We start from the raw sequence: 14,338 nt of genomic DNA on the forward strand, positions 1-14,338 counted from the left end.
GATGAGGTCGAGCATACAGGCAAGCACTCAGCAGGGAAACGATGGGATAACATTCAGAGGAATATACCGTTAATTCTGCAAACCCAAGCAGACACTACTAATGCCAGATAAGATTTGCACTGATATTGTCTGCTCCTTGTAGCGTTGTATCTCTTGTTGCTTAATTGTATTTATACACCATTATCCCTGCCCTAACATAGTAACAGGAAAAACTATTCACTCACCCAATTAAGGCTTTGTCTGACGAGGGCAAGCCCTGCAGGCAGTGTCAGGGAAAGGCTGTGCAAGACAGATTGGGGCACCACTTCAAAACACCAAATTACATGAGCACAATTGGCCCTCATTCGTAGGACCAGTTCTGCACACGTGCTGCCTGATGAGTCCCCTGGGGTGACAGCCCACGTCCCTTCTGCTCCAGCATTATGTGTCTTAGAGGAGGCCCTAGAGCTTCTTCACGTTTCATGTCTAAGTCATCCCTGGGATGCCGTGAGGTGGAAAGGAGAGCCCCACCAGTTAGGTCAGACCAGCTCTTTGAGGAATCCTTCCGTGTTGGCTCCCTGTCGAGACTATGGGCTCAGCAGGGAGGGAGAGGTTAGGGGTGTCTGCAAGACCCAGCCGGACACCTGGATCTTCACAGGCTGTTTTACCACAACCAACAGTATCACTCAATTCCCAGGAGGAGCTGGGACTGGCATGCCCTGCCTTTCACGCGACATTGGAGAACTCCTCAAATACTGGCAAGTCCCAGAATGTCATTAAAAAAGTGTGTTAGATAATTGCACTTGGCACCAGAGCCCTTGGACGGGCAGCTTTGTCTATGGCTGTTTAAGCCTTTGGTGTCTGTGAGAAAGCTTTCCCTGTAGCTCACCTACACCTAAAGCAAACAACTTCATTAGCTCAGGCATGTGAGTGCTGAAAGCCAAGGGAGCTGGGGCAAATGCTCCCAGACACCACTGCCCTGGTTTAATTTCTGTGTCTCACCTGTGATATTAAACCACACTTGGCTGGGGCCCATTTCAATGCTGATCACTCCCACCATATGGTTTACAGGATCTGTTTCCATCACAGCAAAGTTAAAATGGGGTTCATCGAAAGCTAGTGGCTCCGAGGAAGGTCCGGGCCGGGTGACCCAGCTGATGTGAAGCCGCACGTGGGAGGAAAGTGGTGGGCTGCCGCCGTCTGTTGCCTTGACCTGCCGGGAAATACACATGCAGTCAGGGAGAAGGCTGGTTTAGCCCATGGGAGCCCCATGGGGAGCTGCTTCTCCCACCCACCAGGAGTTTCAGGTCCGAGTGCGCCCAAAATCCCACAAACAATCTTGCCCCAGTGGCCTGTGCTCTGGCTGCTTCCAAGGTAGAGCCGTGCAACCCAAATTCCTCTTGACCATCAAGTAAATCTGCCAAGCTCAATCCACAGCAGACACCTGGATCACAAGCTTCGTTGCAAAGACCCACAGAGTGTGGGAGAGCTTTAAACCTATATCCAAGCCCCATGGACTGATCAGACTGCCAAATGGAGGCACTGTTGAAACCCAAAGAACCAAGTTCAGGTCCACATCCATATGGGATCGTGGATCACTGTGTTCATCTCTGAGAGGGAGCTGGATGGTTAATTTATCCTCCATTTTTAATAGCTTCTTGCCTTCTGCATTTCCCATCATTCCTTCCCAGTTTCTCTCCCTGTAACCCAAGTCTGTCTCATTCAAGCTCTCCTCCCACTGTGCATTTTCTCCATCTCTTTCTGTCTTTTATCTTTTCTGTTTCTGCAGCCTTTCCTCTCTTTCCCTCTCCACCCTTCTCTTCCCATTGTCTCTGTTTCCCTCTCCTCTCACCGTGAGTATGTTGTATTCGGAGGCAGGAAAAGCTTTCCTGGAGAACACCATGCCAGTTGTGGGGTTGATGGTGAATATCCCCTCCTCCTCTTCCTCGATGGTGTAGGTGATCTGGCTGTTCTGGCCCTGGTCACGGTCCGAAGCGATCAGCCTATAGACTGGCAGCGGTGTCTCCGAGGCGTCTCTCTCTGGGAGCTGCACCATGAAGAGCTTGTGGGGGAAACTGGGAGGACTGTCGTTGGCATCCAGGACTTGTATGACGACTCTGCTGGTGGACTTCAGGGCTGGCTCTCCGTTGTCGGAAACAGCCACCTGCAAGCAAGTAAAGGGAATAGGTGACAAAGCCCTTTGTCGTGACCTAGGACATGAACAGCTAGCCTTCATCCTGATGGGCAATGACTAAACTAGGGTTTTTGTGTGGATCTGCATTTGTATCTTAGCATTCTCAGAGGCATTGCTCCTCTCTGCAGGGTGAAATCTGGTGGCTGTAGCTGGCACTGTGCAAGGCTTGTGCATGCACAGGGAGACGCATCTGCAGGGCTCCTGCTTGCAGTTGCTCCAGGCAGTGGGTCAGATTGGTCATTAGGGGTCACACAACTGAAAACGTTTGTATTGCAATGGCTTGGCAAGTCACCACCCATCCTCACCTCGCTGTGCCTGCGCGTGCTCCCAGCATGTTGCATTGCAGAGAGAAATGTATTATCCTCAATCACCCTGACTGATAGACTGAAACACCTCAAGATCCCTCTAATGTAAATATGCATAGCTCAGAGCAGCTAAGGATGGGGCTGGTAACACAAAGCTACACAGCAATGTCTGATAGAATGAGATAAATGAGGGTGGATTTCACTAGCTTGCTCTTTCCCCCATAACTTATTATCCATCCTGCTAGAGGACAATTCCAGTCCTCTTCCTGCATTCCCACAGCTTCCAGAACAGGCCTTTTGCTCCAGTCTTCAGTAAGGAAATAATAAACCCTGCAGTACTGCTGCAGCTGTCTCTTAGGGCAACACACACCATTTAATTAAGTTTCCCAGCAGTTGGGAGCTGATGAGATGAGATTCTTTCTCTGTGCTCCAACTTGCAAGGAAAGCTCTTTGAGGACTTAATACACTTGTAGGTAAATAAAGCTAATTACAATCATCATTACCCACCTCTAGGATATGTTCAGCCTTGTATTCTCGATCCAGCTGCCGTGAAGTCGTAGAAATCAGACCTGCCAAGAAAGAAACTCTTTGAGCTCCAAGACTCAGCGTCTGAGGAAAGCCAGGGCTGATCAAATCCTCACATCAGCCTGCCCGTCCTGTTTCAGGTTCCCTTTGTGATCAGAGGAGAAAAACAGATACCCCAGAGGGCAAGTTGTCCACTTCCAGCATGAATCCCTGTGCAGAGGTGCTGCTCTCACTCCTCTGATTACAGAGATTATGGAGGAAGGGGGACACCTACCAGGTGCCTACATCAGTTGAGGGTTGTCAAGGCATTTGGTGAGAAAGGCTGCAGGACCGTGAAAACAAAACTTTTCTTATGCCTCTAAGTAAGAAACATTCTGAGTGCACTGGCACAAGTTTGGCCTCTTAAGAAGTCTTGACTCTTATTTTCCCTGTTCTGAACCTTGCTCTTTGTAATTTACAGTGTTTTGACAGAAGTTTGTCTTCTATCTTGGGAAATATTCTCTATTCTACTACTAGAACAAATGCATTCAGGCTAAAAATAAGGTACACAGTCGATAATAATGTTGGTATATTATTTAATCCTTGCTGAGAGACAGGATGGATCCTCTAACAATTGCAAGATTTGAGGGATTTCTAAAAAATACACACTAGTTTAACTGCAGGGAATTGTGGCTGTAATAAATGAGAGTTTAAACAAAACCATCATAATTGCCTCTTTTTGGCCTGTCAGTTACTAAGCTGAGTAGATGCAAGTGTGGAAAGGATGGAGTTGAGGCTTGTGTTTCCACATCTGGTTTGATAATGGTCCTTATCAAGTGCCTTGACTCTTCACCTTTGGGGAAAAGCACCTCTAGACCATTTTCACAACTGCTTTATAGATGGTGGAAATTGTATATATAATGCATGATTTTCTGACAGTCATCAAGTCTGACACCTGTGAGGGCTTTTTTCTGTTCCCTGCATCTCCTGCTCCCAGCAGTCGCTGTTATCATGGTGTTTATTCCTCGCAAAGTCCTGCTTCCTCACAAAAACGAAAGGCAGAGCGAATTTTCCTGACCACCGCAAGCAGCGATACAGGCTCATGCTACTCTGGGAAATGCTTTACATGGGAGGCAGTGTGCATTTGCAATGGTGTGAGCACGTGCACTTGTGCATCCTGAAAGACTTGTAAATCAGAGTTGCGCGAATCCATCTCAACTCTCATTTCTGGTCCAAAGCCAAAAAGTTTTAATTAATAGTATAGTTTTCAGTTATATTGTGCTTTGGTGTATTGCTGTCTGAGCATGATAGGCAGGAGGAAATTTCAAATGGCTGCAGGAAACACCGGGCAGCTGAAGGAGGGAGCAAGGAGCAGCTGCTTGGAACAAGACTGTTGTTAACCGTTTCCACTTGTTCTCTGGGATTATCTGTATTTGGCACCAGCTGCTGCACTAAACATTTATTTGATGCCTTTACAATCATAAATCAACACTCCTTAATGTGTTATGACAAGGCGATTTGAAAGACTCTGTTTGCATGTATGTAATGGATTTTTTTTCTTCTCCCTAATCTTCCTTTTGACATCTTGGCAGGTGAAGAGGACTCAGCAGTAGCCTGAGAGCACACTGGCTGAGGCACTTTTGAACTTCTCTCAGGCTCCCAGCCCTACCTCTGTAGGGCTCTAATAGCAGCAGAACTCTTGATATATGTGGAAATGCTCTCTTAATGTGGGCCTAAAGAAGGAATTGCAGCAGCGGCTCATTGATGCTCCTGTCCACATTGCCAATAGGTTGGCTAGGACAGGGGAGCAAAGCCTAAAACTCCAGCTGCCTCAGGAGATGGTTCATAATTTTGACCTAACAAGCCCATAGGACACATAGCTAGATATTGACAACGGAGCCACCCAACACCTGTGTGCACACTGGGGATATTTCTAGTCTATCGGATTGCAAAATTCAGTTGTCAACAGACTAATACCTTGTTTGTACTTGGTTAGTGCATGCCTGCTGATGGAAGGTAACTTAAACCACTCTGAAGTGATTATTTGGATTTGCCTGGCCACACCCTGAAATTCTTTCAGGACCTAATGATAAAAATGAAAGAAAACAGGATCGTAGCTGAGCTTTCTAGAGCTGGAGAAGAAGGACTGTAGTTGATGGCAGATGAACTGGAACTTAATGACTATCTTAAATGTTTGTACCACTGAAGATGCTCAGATCTCCTGGGGAGTAAGAGCTGACTCTACTCTCTATCACAGACCTGTACCGTATCCTAGCTGGGAGTCTTACCAGATGGCATTCTTGGGTTTAGCTTCATATGTGTTGAGCCACAAGTCAAAGGGTTGGCTTCTCCTCCTGACCCCAGCAAACTCCCTCTGTCCCTTACCCTATGCCCAATCGCATCTCCCAGTTCCCCTCTCCAGAGCCAGTTACCACTCTGCCTTGAGATCAGAAAGCCCTTGTGGTTAATGGTTAATCACTCTAATTCCCGTACAGAGCCGTGGTGCTGCACGGCTGCCAAGATGCACAAACTGCCAGCAATGTTCACACGGCAGCTGAGCACCCAGAGACAGGGAGACGGGGATCAGACGTGGTGCTCGAGAGAAGCCAGCTGGAATTAATGTGTATTTTTATTTGTTGCTACTTGGTTATACACCCTGTGAAGCCAGAGGGCTAAAATGGAAGTGGAAACTGTTATTAAAGGGGAACTGCCATCAGCTTTCATGGCCTGGGGAAACAGTTCCTCGGTTCTTTCTGCTGCCACCTACAAGGACCTGGGAAGTGCACATTTAGTTTTTAATGAAAGTGTTTTGTGTGTGCATGTGCACATGTGTGAGTTACTAGTGCGGTCCCTGCCCCTCTGGAAAACAGCAGCTAGCCCATCCCATGGGACTTGCGATTGAGTGGGTGTCCTTTATTTGTGTTCTTGTATGTGGCCCTGAAGGTTTCTGCTGAGTCCTAGAGACTGAACAAAACTGTGAAAGGTCCTAATTGCACTTGGCCAATTAGCCAAGCTCTGCATTCACCTGAAGGTCCAGAAATTATCCCTTCTGTTGCTTGCATACAGACAGGCACAAGCTCTGCTCTTGCAGCCTATCTACCCACAGCAATGGGAAAAGATTGCCTGTAATTCTCCCGCTTGCTGCCTGCAAAAGGGAGAGAGGAAAGCTGGTCGTGTTGGAACAGGAGCAGCAGAATTAACAGTGCATTGTTGTCAGGGAACAAAAAATAATAATAACTTCTGCTGGCAAGAGCAGGGCTGGGGTGGAGGTTGCTGGCCCCCTGCCCTTTCTGCAGGGAAGAAAATCTAAGATAGTTAAAATAGCCAGAATCAGGTTTGCAGGCATTAGGGCTTTCACAAGAGCCTGAGAAGGTTGTTCTCCTGAAATCCTCTTTCTATTGTCTCACTGTTGCTTCCATTTCACCTTCTCTTCTCTCTTCTCCTCCTACCACCTCCCGTCTGGTTCTGACCCTGCTTTGCACTACTCCATGCTCAGCTGGAGCCTGTGGTACGTTGGCTCAGGGAGCAGCAGTGCAACCAGCCCTCAGGTTTAAAGAGCAGGCTGGATGTCCTTCCATGCAGAGAAATGCTGGGAACCACAGGCATCCTGGGGAAGCCCAGAGACACTGGCACAGCAGGAGAAGGATCAGAAGAACAAGCACTAGATAACAGCTGGAGGTGAATAGTCCAAGGTAAACGGATTCTCCAAACAGCCTTTCAGCAGGATGAATGGCTTCATCCTGACTCTTCCTGCCACAGCCTCCCAGTTCCTCCTGGTCCTGTCTGGACTGGAACCCCCTTCACACCAGGGACTGCAAACCCTGCACAAAACAAGCTGAAAACCTTTCCAGCAAAAGAATACCCCTAACCCTACTATCTGCCCATCTCTCCATGTATCTATCTATCTATCTCTCTGTCTCCCACAAACACTGCTCTGCACCAGCTGCCAGGCTGGGCTGGAGAGATTCCATTGCCGATGGCAGAAAGCTTTCATCTCACGGCACAGTTTTATTCCCTCTTCTCATTAGCCTTTCATTTATTTTCCCTCTTTATTTCTCCACCATCTTTAGGGAACTGAGAGCTGAAAGAGCTTAGAGCCCTTTGGTGGTAGTTCAGGGACGCTGGAGGAGCCAAGCCCTGCCGAGGGACAGTTATCATGGCTGTTCCTGTCTCCTTGCAAGGCCTCAGGAGGAAAAGTCAAGGGGCCTTGCGGGTATGTCTCCACTGGCCAGCCCACCCCTCTGTTGAGATAATGGATCAAACACAGAACAAGCCAGCTCCAGGACCAGAAATAGGTTACTTGCAATAGTGTGGCACTGTGTCCTGAATAATTATCCAGGGCTATTCTGCAGGGTTATCCTAGGTGTAGACATGTTTGTTGTAACAATAAATCAGGACCTTAATTCCTATTAGCACACAGGATGAGACCAAGCTTCCTCCTCTTCTCCTTCTGCCAAGTGGCTCCTACCAGGAGCGCCCTGCCTAGCAGACTGACCTCTGGCCCTCTCGTGCTCTGGCTTATTTCAGTGCTGATGTGATTTATTTATTCTTTGATGACAGTCTGGGATAGAAGAGAAGAGGTCTCGATCACAGTCTTCTCCGCATGTAGGAGCCTCCCTTCTCATCCGAGTGCTGGAGGAACTCCTGACACAGGCAGATTATCCTGTCCTTTGCTCAAATTGTGTGGCTAAAAGCAGCAGCTTCTGTGGTTTCCTCTTGAAACTTCAATGTTTATCGTTGAATAAGGTGGCAGAGATTCAGCTTCATCCCAAATAAGCAGCTCTGCCTGCTCAAACTCTTTTACTGTCTTAGGATTTGGGATTGACCATGGAAGGAGTATTGGCAATCTGGAACATATAGATCTCTAGCATTTCAAGAACTGGAATATTTCTATATCTTTTTGTGATAATTTCTTCTAGGTCGTGAAAGAAGAGATGCATTTATTGCGTTTCAAAAACAAAGGGGTCATGTCCTAACTAAAAATCCAGAATAAGCCTCAGTGGTCTAGTAGCACTATAGCACTCAGATACTTGCAGTGCTTTCTCTTTTCTCCTGTTTAAATGTAAGTCATTTGATTTGCATTGTACTGGGATAACACTTTTTTGAATACAACCCTGCACTGATGTGAATGACCAGGAACTGAAAGACCAGCAGTTAATCTTCCAATGCTGCACTATCAGGCTGAGACCAAAGATTATATTTTTATTCTACTTAATGGAGCAACTATCATGCCCTCATCCACAGAATGAAAATATCACACGGTTTCCGACAAGCTGCCTACAGCCCTGAAATTTAGACAAGCTGTGATATTCCTTCTGGCAGTAGTAGCAGATGACTTCTCTTTAGATATTGTAAGCATGAGGATATAAACTGCTCAGCTTATGCCAATGTTTGCAGGTAATTATTTGTTCTTTTGGGTGACATGCAAGTAAAACAACAGATAACTGAATCCTCATCAGGCTTGGAAGCAGGTCCTTAAACAACCTCTAAGCTCAGGGTTTAAAGAAGAGACCTCCAGCAACTGTCCAAGAGATAAAATCAGCTCATGAGTTTCTTACAGGACTGTCAAACTTATCACTCTTCACATGCAAATTATCTGACTGTAGAGAAAGATGGATAGGAGATGACTCATAGCTGAGAGAGCTTTTTTGGTCTAAGATGGGAATTAAAGGGTTGGCTTAGAGGTGAGGTGTCTCATTAGCAAATGTTCAGATTTTGCCAGTATCACTTATTTTACCATAAAACACAGCAGCCTTGGAGCATGGCTTTGTAGGGCTGCATTCATACTGAGGTGAAAGTTTTGCCTGCAGCACAGAGAAGGCTGAATTTCCTGCAGGGTGCATGGGTGCAAGCTAGAGCTCAGCAGATGAGGGGAGATAGCCTGGTGTCCTGAGAGCCATTTCTGATCCACATCCCATCGAAAAGGCAGTGGTCTTCTAAAACAGGGCGTCTGAAGGCACCTCTCCACAGAGATCAGCATTTGAGCAAGCTGTCCATGGGGCTGAGTTATGCGTAGTCGTCTGGATTATGTGGGAAAGCTGGATGCAGAGCAATGCCCTCACCTGGCTAAAAAGCTTCTGAGAGTGGAGGTAGCTACAACTGGGGGTAGCAGTGGTCAGAGTTAGCTGACATCTCCAAGTGTGTCTACATGGTGCCAAGTAGAGGCACCCTGTGAATCTCTTGCAACCAGAAGGATTTTGATGTTTCAGCGTAACAATTTCTTTCTAAACACCCTCCTCCTAGCCAGCTGTAGAGGGCTGCCAGATAGCCATTACACCACAGGTAACACCTAACTGGGAGCTGCACTAGCCTTTTACAACACATTCAGCTCCTTTCTCGTCTGAGAGCAGGCTTCTATCCCGCTGCAGTAGGTGAACTGCTTTTATCATCTGCAGGAGATCAAAGTCGTGCAATTAATCCTCTCCCATACTCAGGCTCTCTGCCCTCCCTTCCCTCTTCTCCCAGGAGCTGATGGAGTGAAGGGCTCGGCACAGCTTTCCTTGCCAGACTGGCCCAATGTCAGCTCTGCTGGGATAGTTTGAGTAGGCTGTTTACACAAAACATCAGCGGGTTTTTGAAGGCTCTGAAAGATCTGGTAATTAATCCTCAGATGAAAGATACAGTCTAGGAAGACGGCAGAAGAGGCTTACTACACTTACTACATTAATAGTGTCGGAGAACGGGTGGAGCCTTTAAATGCAGTGGGATTCATTTTTATTAATCCTGCCTTGGTTTGTCTCAGGAGCAGATAGTCACTTCCAGAAGGGTGTTTCCTGGCTCAGACTGTGCAATAGGGCAGTTGTTTATAAGGGGGAAGATTAAAAGCAACTGCTTGGTTCTGTTTAGGGCTTTTTCAAAGCACATTTGTGTCATTCTAAGAGCCATCTGGATGCAAATAGCAGCCCTCAGGTTGAGGGTTTCAATCCTTAGCCTTCCCACACAGTGTATTTGGAGACTGGGACTTTTGTTGCAGAAGGAAGTTGTGACAAAGGCAGCTGCGTGGGCTGTTTATATTGAATAGGTAACATCCTCTGGGCACTTGGAAACCTCAAAAACAGATGCTGAGTTGGGTCAGTCTTACCTGTAATGAGGTTAATGGTGAAGAGTCCTTGAGGATTTCCACTTAGGATGTGAAAAGTCAGTTTTCCCTCTGAGCTAGAGTCTGGATCTAAGGCATCAAGCTGAAGGACAGACGTGTTTGGTGGGGAATTCTCCATCACAGAGGCATAGAAGACAGGTCTGGACATCTGAGGTGGGTTGTCATTGGTATCAGTGACTTCAATATAAATTTCAGTCACAGAAGACAGAGGAATTGTTCCCAGGTCAAGAGCTAGCACTGTCAGCCAGTAGTGAGACATTCCTTCTCGGTCGAGTGGCCCTATGGTCCGGATGGTGCCTAGAAGAATGACAGAAATTGCTTGTGAGGGATTTAAGGAATTCAGACCACTTTGTCCTTAATGCCAGACCAGCTTGTATCTCTAGTCTGCTTCCTGGTCTTTGCTGCAGATATAAACTGTGGCACCAACCTTGTATGGCCGCGAGGTTGCGTGGAAGGTGAGGGCTTGCTTGTGCTGAGGGTAATTTAGTACACAAGTGAAAGGGAAGACCTCGGTATTTTGGGGGAGGACAGATATTGATTTTCCATTATTTTAAGGAGACAAACCTTGCTTGCTCCTCCCCAGATACAGGGATGCACGTTGTACATCCCTGCACAAGCAAGATAGATTTGAATGCATGGAACTGTGTAAACAGAGAGAATATAGAAATGTCCTGTTGGGCCAAAAAGTCAGGCCAAACACAGCATACAGTTTAAGCCTTTAAGGTACACCACTAAACTGAGCTGTCATTACCTGTGTCCTTTTCAATGTGGAAGACAGACAGGCCAGTGCCCTCTCGAAGGAAATATTGAACCTCTCCATCTTTCCCCTTATCGATATCTTTTGCTGTGACCATCATCACTGATGTGCCCTCAGGGCTGTTCTCCTGCACCCAGCCTTTGAAGACAAAGGAGGCAAAGCGTGGTGGGTGCAAGTTCTCGTTGACATCAAGGATGTTCACTTCCAGGTGGCAGAGGGAAGAGCGAGAGAAGGGCTTCCCACTGTCACTGACCTGCACGGTTAGATTGTAAGAGTCCTTCTTCTCATAGTCCAGCTCCTTCTCCAACCGGAGTGCTCCGGTCAGCTTATCCACATGAAACATCATCTCCTCATCATTAATGAGGCTGTACCTCACCTCACCCCCAGAGCCAGTGTCTGGGTCAAAAGCCTCCAGAAACAGGAGAATGGTTCCCACGGGCAGGTCCTCTGGGACCTTCACGCTGTTGAGGGCTGGGAGGCATTGTGGGGTGTTGTCATTTACATCCTCCAGAGTCACAATGAGGTCTGTAACAGAGAACAACTGGTAACCTGTTTTGGGCTGGTCCCTAGCTTCTATTTTCAGCACATAGCAAGGCCACAATTCTCTATCCAGGGCACCTGTAACTGTCACTTCTCCAGTGACACTGTTAATGGCAAACTTATCAGTGGGGGTTAGGAGAGAATATTTTATTCTCCCATTGTCATCTGTATCAGCATCCTCTGCTCTCAGCTGAGCTATTGTTGTCCCTGTTGCTACATGTTCTGGTATCACCACCCAGTAGGCACCTTGTGGGAATTTAGGAGTGTTATCATTGGTATCCAACACATTCACAGCCAAGAGTTTCCAAGATGATTTTTGTGGTGTGCCAAGGTCGTACACAGTAATGTTAAGAATGTAGAAGCTGGTTCGTTCATGATCTAGAGGAGAAAGGACTTGAAGGAGACCCAGTTCCAGGTCAATGGTAAAGCAACTGTCATCATTTCCATCTGAGATCACATAGACCAATTTCCCATTAAAACCAGTATCAGGATCAATAGCTGAAAGGTCAGCAATAGTTGAGTTGACAGGAACAGTCTCTATGATATCAATAGATCGTGGAAAGCTGTCATCAAACTTTGGAGCATTATGGTTTATAAGGTGCAAGTTCAGAGATGTTTCATCATCCTGCCCATGGCCTTGAGACTGAGACTCAATGGAGTGTATGATAGTTTCTGTCAGTTGTTTCAAGACTCCTGTTTCCTCACACTGCATTTTGACGGGGAGACCTTGGCTGACCACAGTGATATTTACAGATGTTGGCAAAGCGTAGTTCTCTCCATCTGTTGCAGTTATTTTCAAAGAGTAGAAGAGTGGCTGTTCAGAAGGAAGATCTTGCAGAGATATTCTAAGGGATATTACTCCAGAGATGGGATTCAGTTCAAAATGCCGTAACTCATTGCCAGACTTGATTTCATATTTGATATGTTGCAGCTCATCACTGTCGATTGCAGAGACTGTGGCCACCGGGTTCCCAACAGGAAAGTCCCGTGGGATGGTGCCACTGCAGCTTGCCTTCTCAAACACAGGAGCATTGTCGTTGACATTGCTCAGCATGAGGGAGACGTACACCTCTGTTTCATGGCGGAAGGGCGAGCCCCAGTCTGATGCCCACACTCGCAGATGATACCATCTCTGCATCAACTCATAGTCCATTGACTTGGAGGTGGAAATGATGCCAGAATAGGGGTCAATGACAAAGGGAACCGATTTCTGGTTGGCTATGGTGTAGGTGACAAAGCCATTGTCTCCTTCATCTTCATCTGTAGCCCTTACTGTTAAGACACTGGTACCAGGAGGAACATTTTCATCAAAGGCCCCACGGTATGAAGACTGACTAAAGCTTGGAGCGTGATTGTTGCAGTCAGTGATGTCAATGACAACAGTTGTGGATGTGTGACTGTTAATGGTTGTAACTTCAAGTTCAAAACGAGACTGCTCATGGAAGTCCATTGCTCTGACTGTAGTTATCAGTCCAGTGTGAGGATTGATTTTAAAGCTTGTGCTGTCAGGAGTAGGTCTCAAAATATATTTAAGATTTGGGAAGACTGGTGTGATCTTCACCATAACAACTTGGCTTCCAGCTGGGGAAAATTCACTGAGCTGGACCCGGTACACTTCTTTCTCAAATCTGGCAGATACATACTTGGAAGGAGGTATATGGATAACTCTAATAGGAGAGAACAGTGGTGGCTTGCTCTTGTCCTTGGCTTGCAGACTGAGGTTGAAACCAAATGGGTAAAGTAGCCAGTTGACCTCTTTGGTTGACACAATCATGAACTCAGTGCTCCCAAAGTAGGATTTGATGGCTTTGAAATGTCTTCCCGGATCTCCATCCACTAAGTCAACTGAATCTATCCCTACTTCTGAGTCACCGCTTTCTACAGACAGAGTTGCATAGAGAAAGTCTTCGGCTGAGTCAGGTGGTGTCACCTTCACTGAGGAGATAGAGGGGGGTTTCCTGGCAGATGGCTCCACTTGGATCATGAGACTAGCCAGGTTCCCAAAGCCATTCCCCTCTGTGATCTTTCTCATTCTGTCCACAGCCAAAACTTGCAGATGGTGCCTGCCTCGATGGGTGCTGTTCAGCCTACCTGTGGTCATAACTGCTCCTGTGGTGGGGTGGACGGTGAATAGGTCAGACTTGGTGTTGAGGGCGTAGTAGAACTCGGCATTCTGGCCAGCATCAGCGTCTGTGGCACTGAGCGTGCTGACCACCGTTTTTAGAGGAGTGTCTTCTCTGATGGACACTTTGTAGGAGGGGGGTGAAAAGAGAGGTTTCAAGTCATTTCTGTCCAGAATGTGGATCAAGACTTTGGCCCAGGCTTCATAGGCAAAGGTGCTCTCTGTGGCCTTGATTATTAACATATAACTGTCTTTGACCTCCCGGTTTAAAAGTGCTGTGTTGCTGCTCCTGGTTCTTATTCTCAAGAAGCAGAAATCCCCTATCACGTGTTCCTCTGTTTTAAAGAGACCGGTGGTGTCTCCAGAGGCTATTCTGTATCTGATGTCCCACTCGGGGTCTGTCTTGTAAATACCCATTTTGACATAGCTCTCCACGTAGGTCTTGGGGGCTGAATTCTCATAGATGGTGGCATTGTAGAAGAAGTGGGTGAAGTGCAGAGGGGAAGTGTTGCCTTTCTCACAGCTCGCCTTGTGGACCACACAGTGCATCAGGAAAACAGCAAAACTCAGGAAGTGCCTCTTGATAGTGACTTCCATGGTGTGGTGTCTCCTTGGGTCCTGCAGGGGTTAAAGGAAGAACATTGGTAATTTTTATTAAGGCCAGTATGTTAGGGGAAAAGCTGCCATGAGCTCAGCCTCACCTCCCTGCTCTCTCTACCCTGACCTTTGGTGATGTGATTGTTATCTCAGCTCTTCTTCCCTTCTGTCCCAGTGAGAGACCTGTCCTCCCACATCCTGGTGATGGCTCAGACCTGTTCATGTTCTCTCCTTCAGTTTT

At 47.0% G+C, this 14,338-nt stretch overlaps 1 protein-coding gene across 1 annotated transcript in view; it reads right to left on the reverse strand.

The window, feature by feature from the left end:
• The window catches only part of FAT2 (FAT atypical cadherin 2), a gene marked incomplete at both ends in the record, with an annotated part of 46,282 nt that extends 32,185 nt beyond the window's left edge, over nucleotides 1-14,097 (reverse strand). The window contains 5 exons of the mRNA XM_082323855.1: nucleotides 982-1,192; nucleotides 1,832-2,143; nucleotides 2,986-3,047; nucleotides 10,064-10,378; nucleotides 10,833-14,097. Of these exons, the coding sequence (XP_082179981.1) occupies nucleotides 982-1,192; nucleotides 1,832-2,143; nucleotides 2,986-3,047; nucleotides 10,064-10,378; nucleotides 10,833-14,097 (4,165 nt within the window). The remainder of the gene's footprint in view (nucleotides 1-981; nucleotides 1,193-1,831; nucleotides 2,144-2,985; nucleotides 3,048-10,063; nucleotides 10,379-10,832) is intronic.
• Between the last annotated feature and the right edge of the window lie 241 nt (nucleotides 14,098-14,338).

Source organism: Platalea leucorodia (assembly GCF_965183815.1).
Source record: "Platalea leucorodia genome assembly, chromosome: 11".
In the NCBI taxonomy this organism is placed as follows: Eukaryota; Metazoa; Chordata; class Aves; order Pelecaniformes; family Threskiornithidae; genus Platalea; species Platalea leucorodia.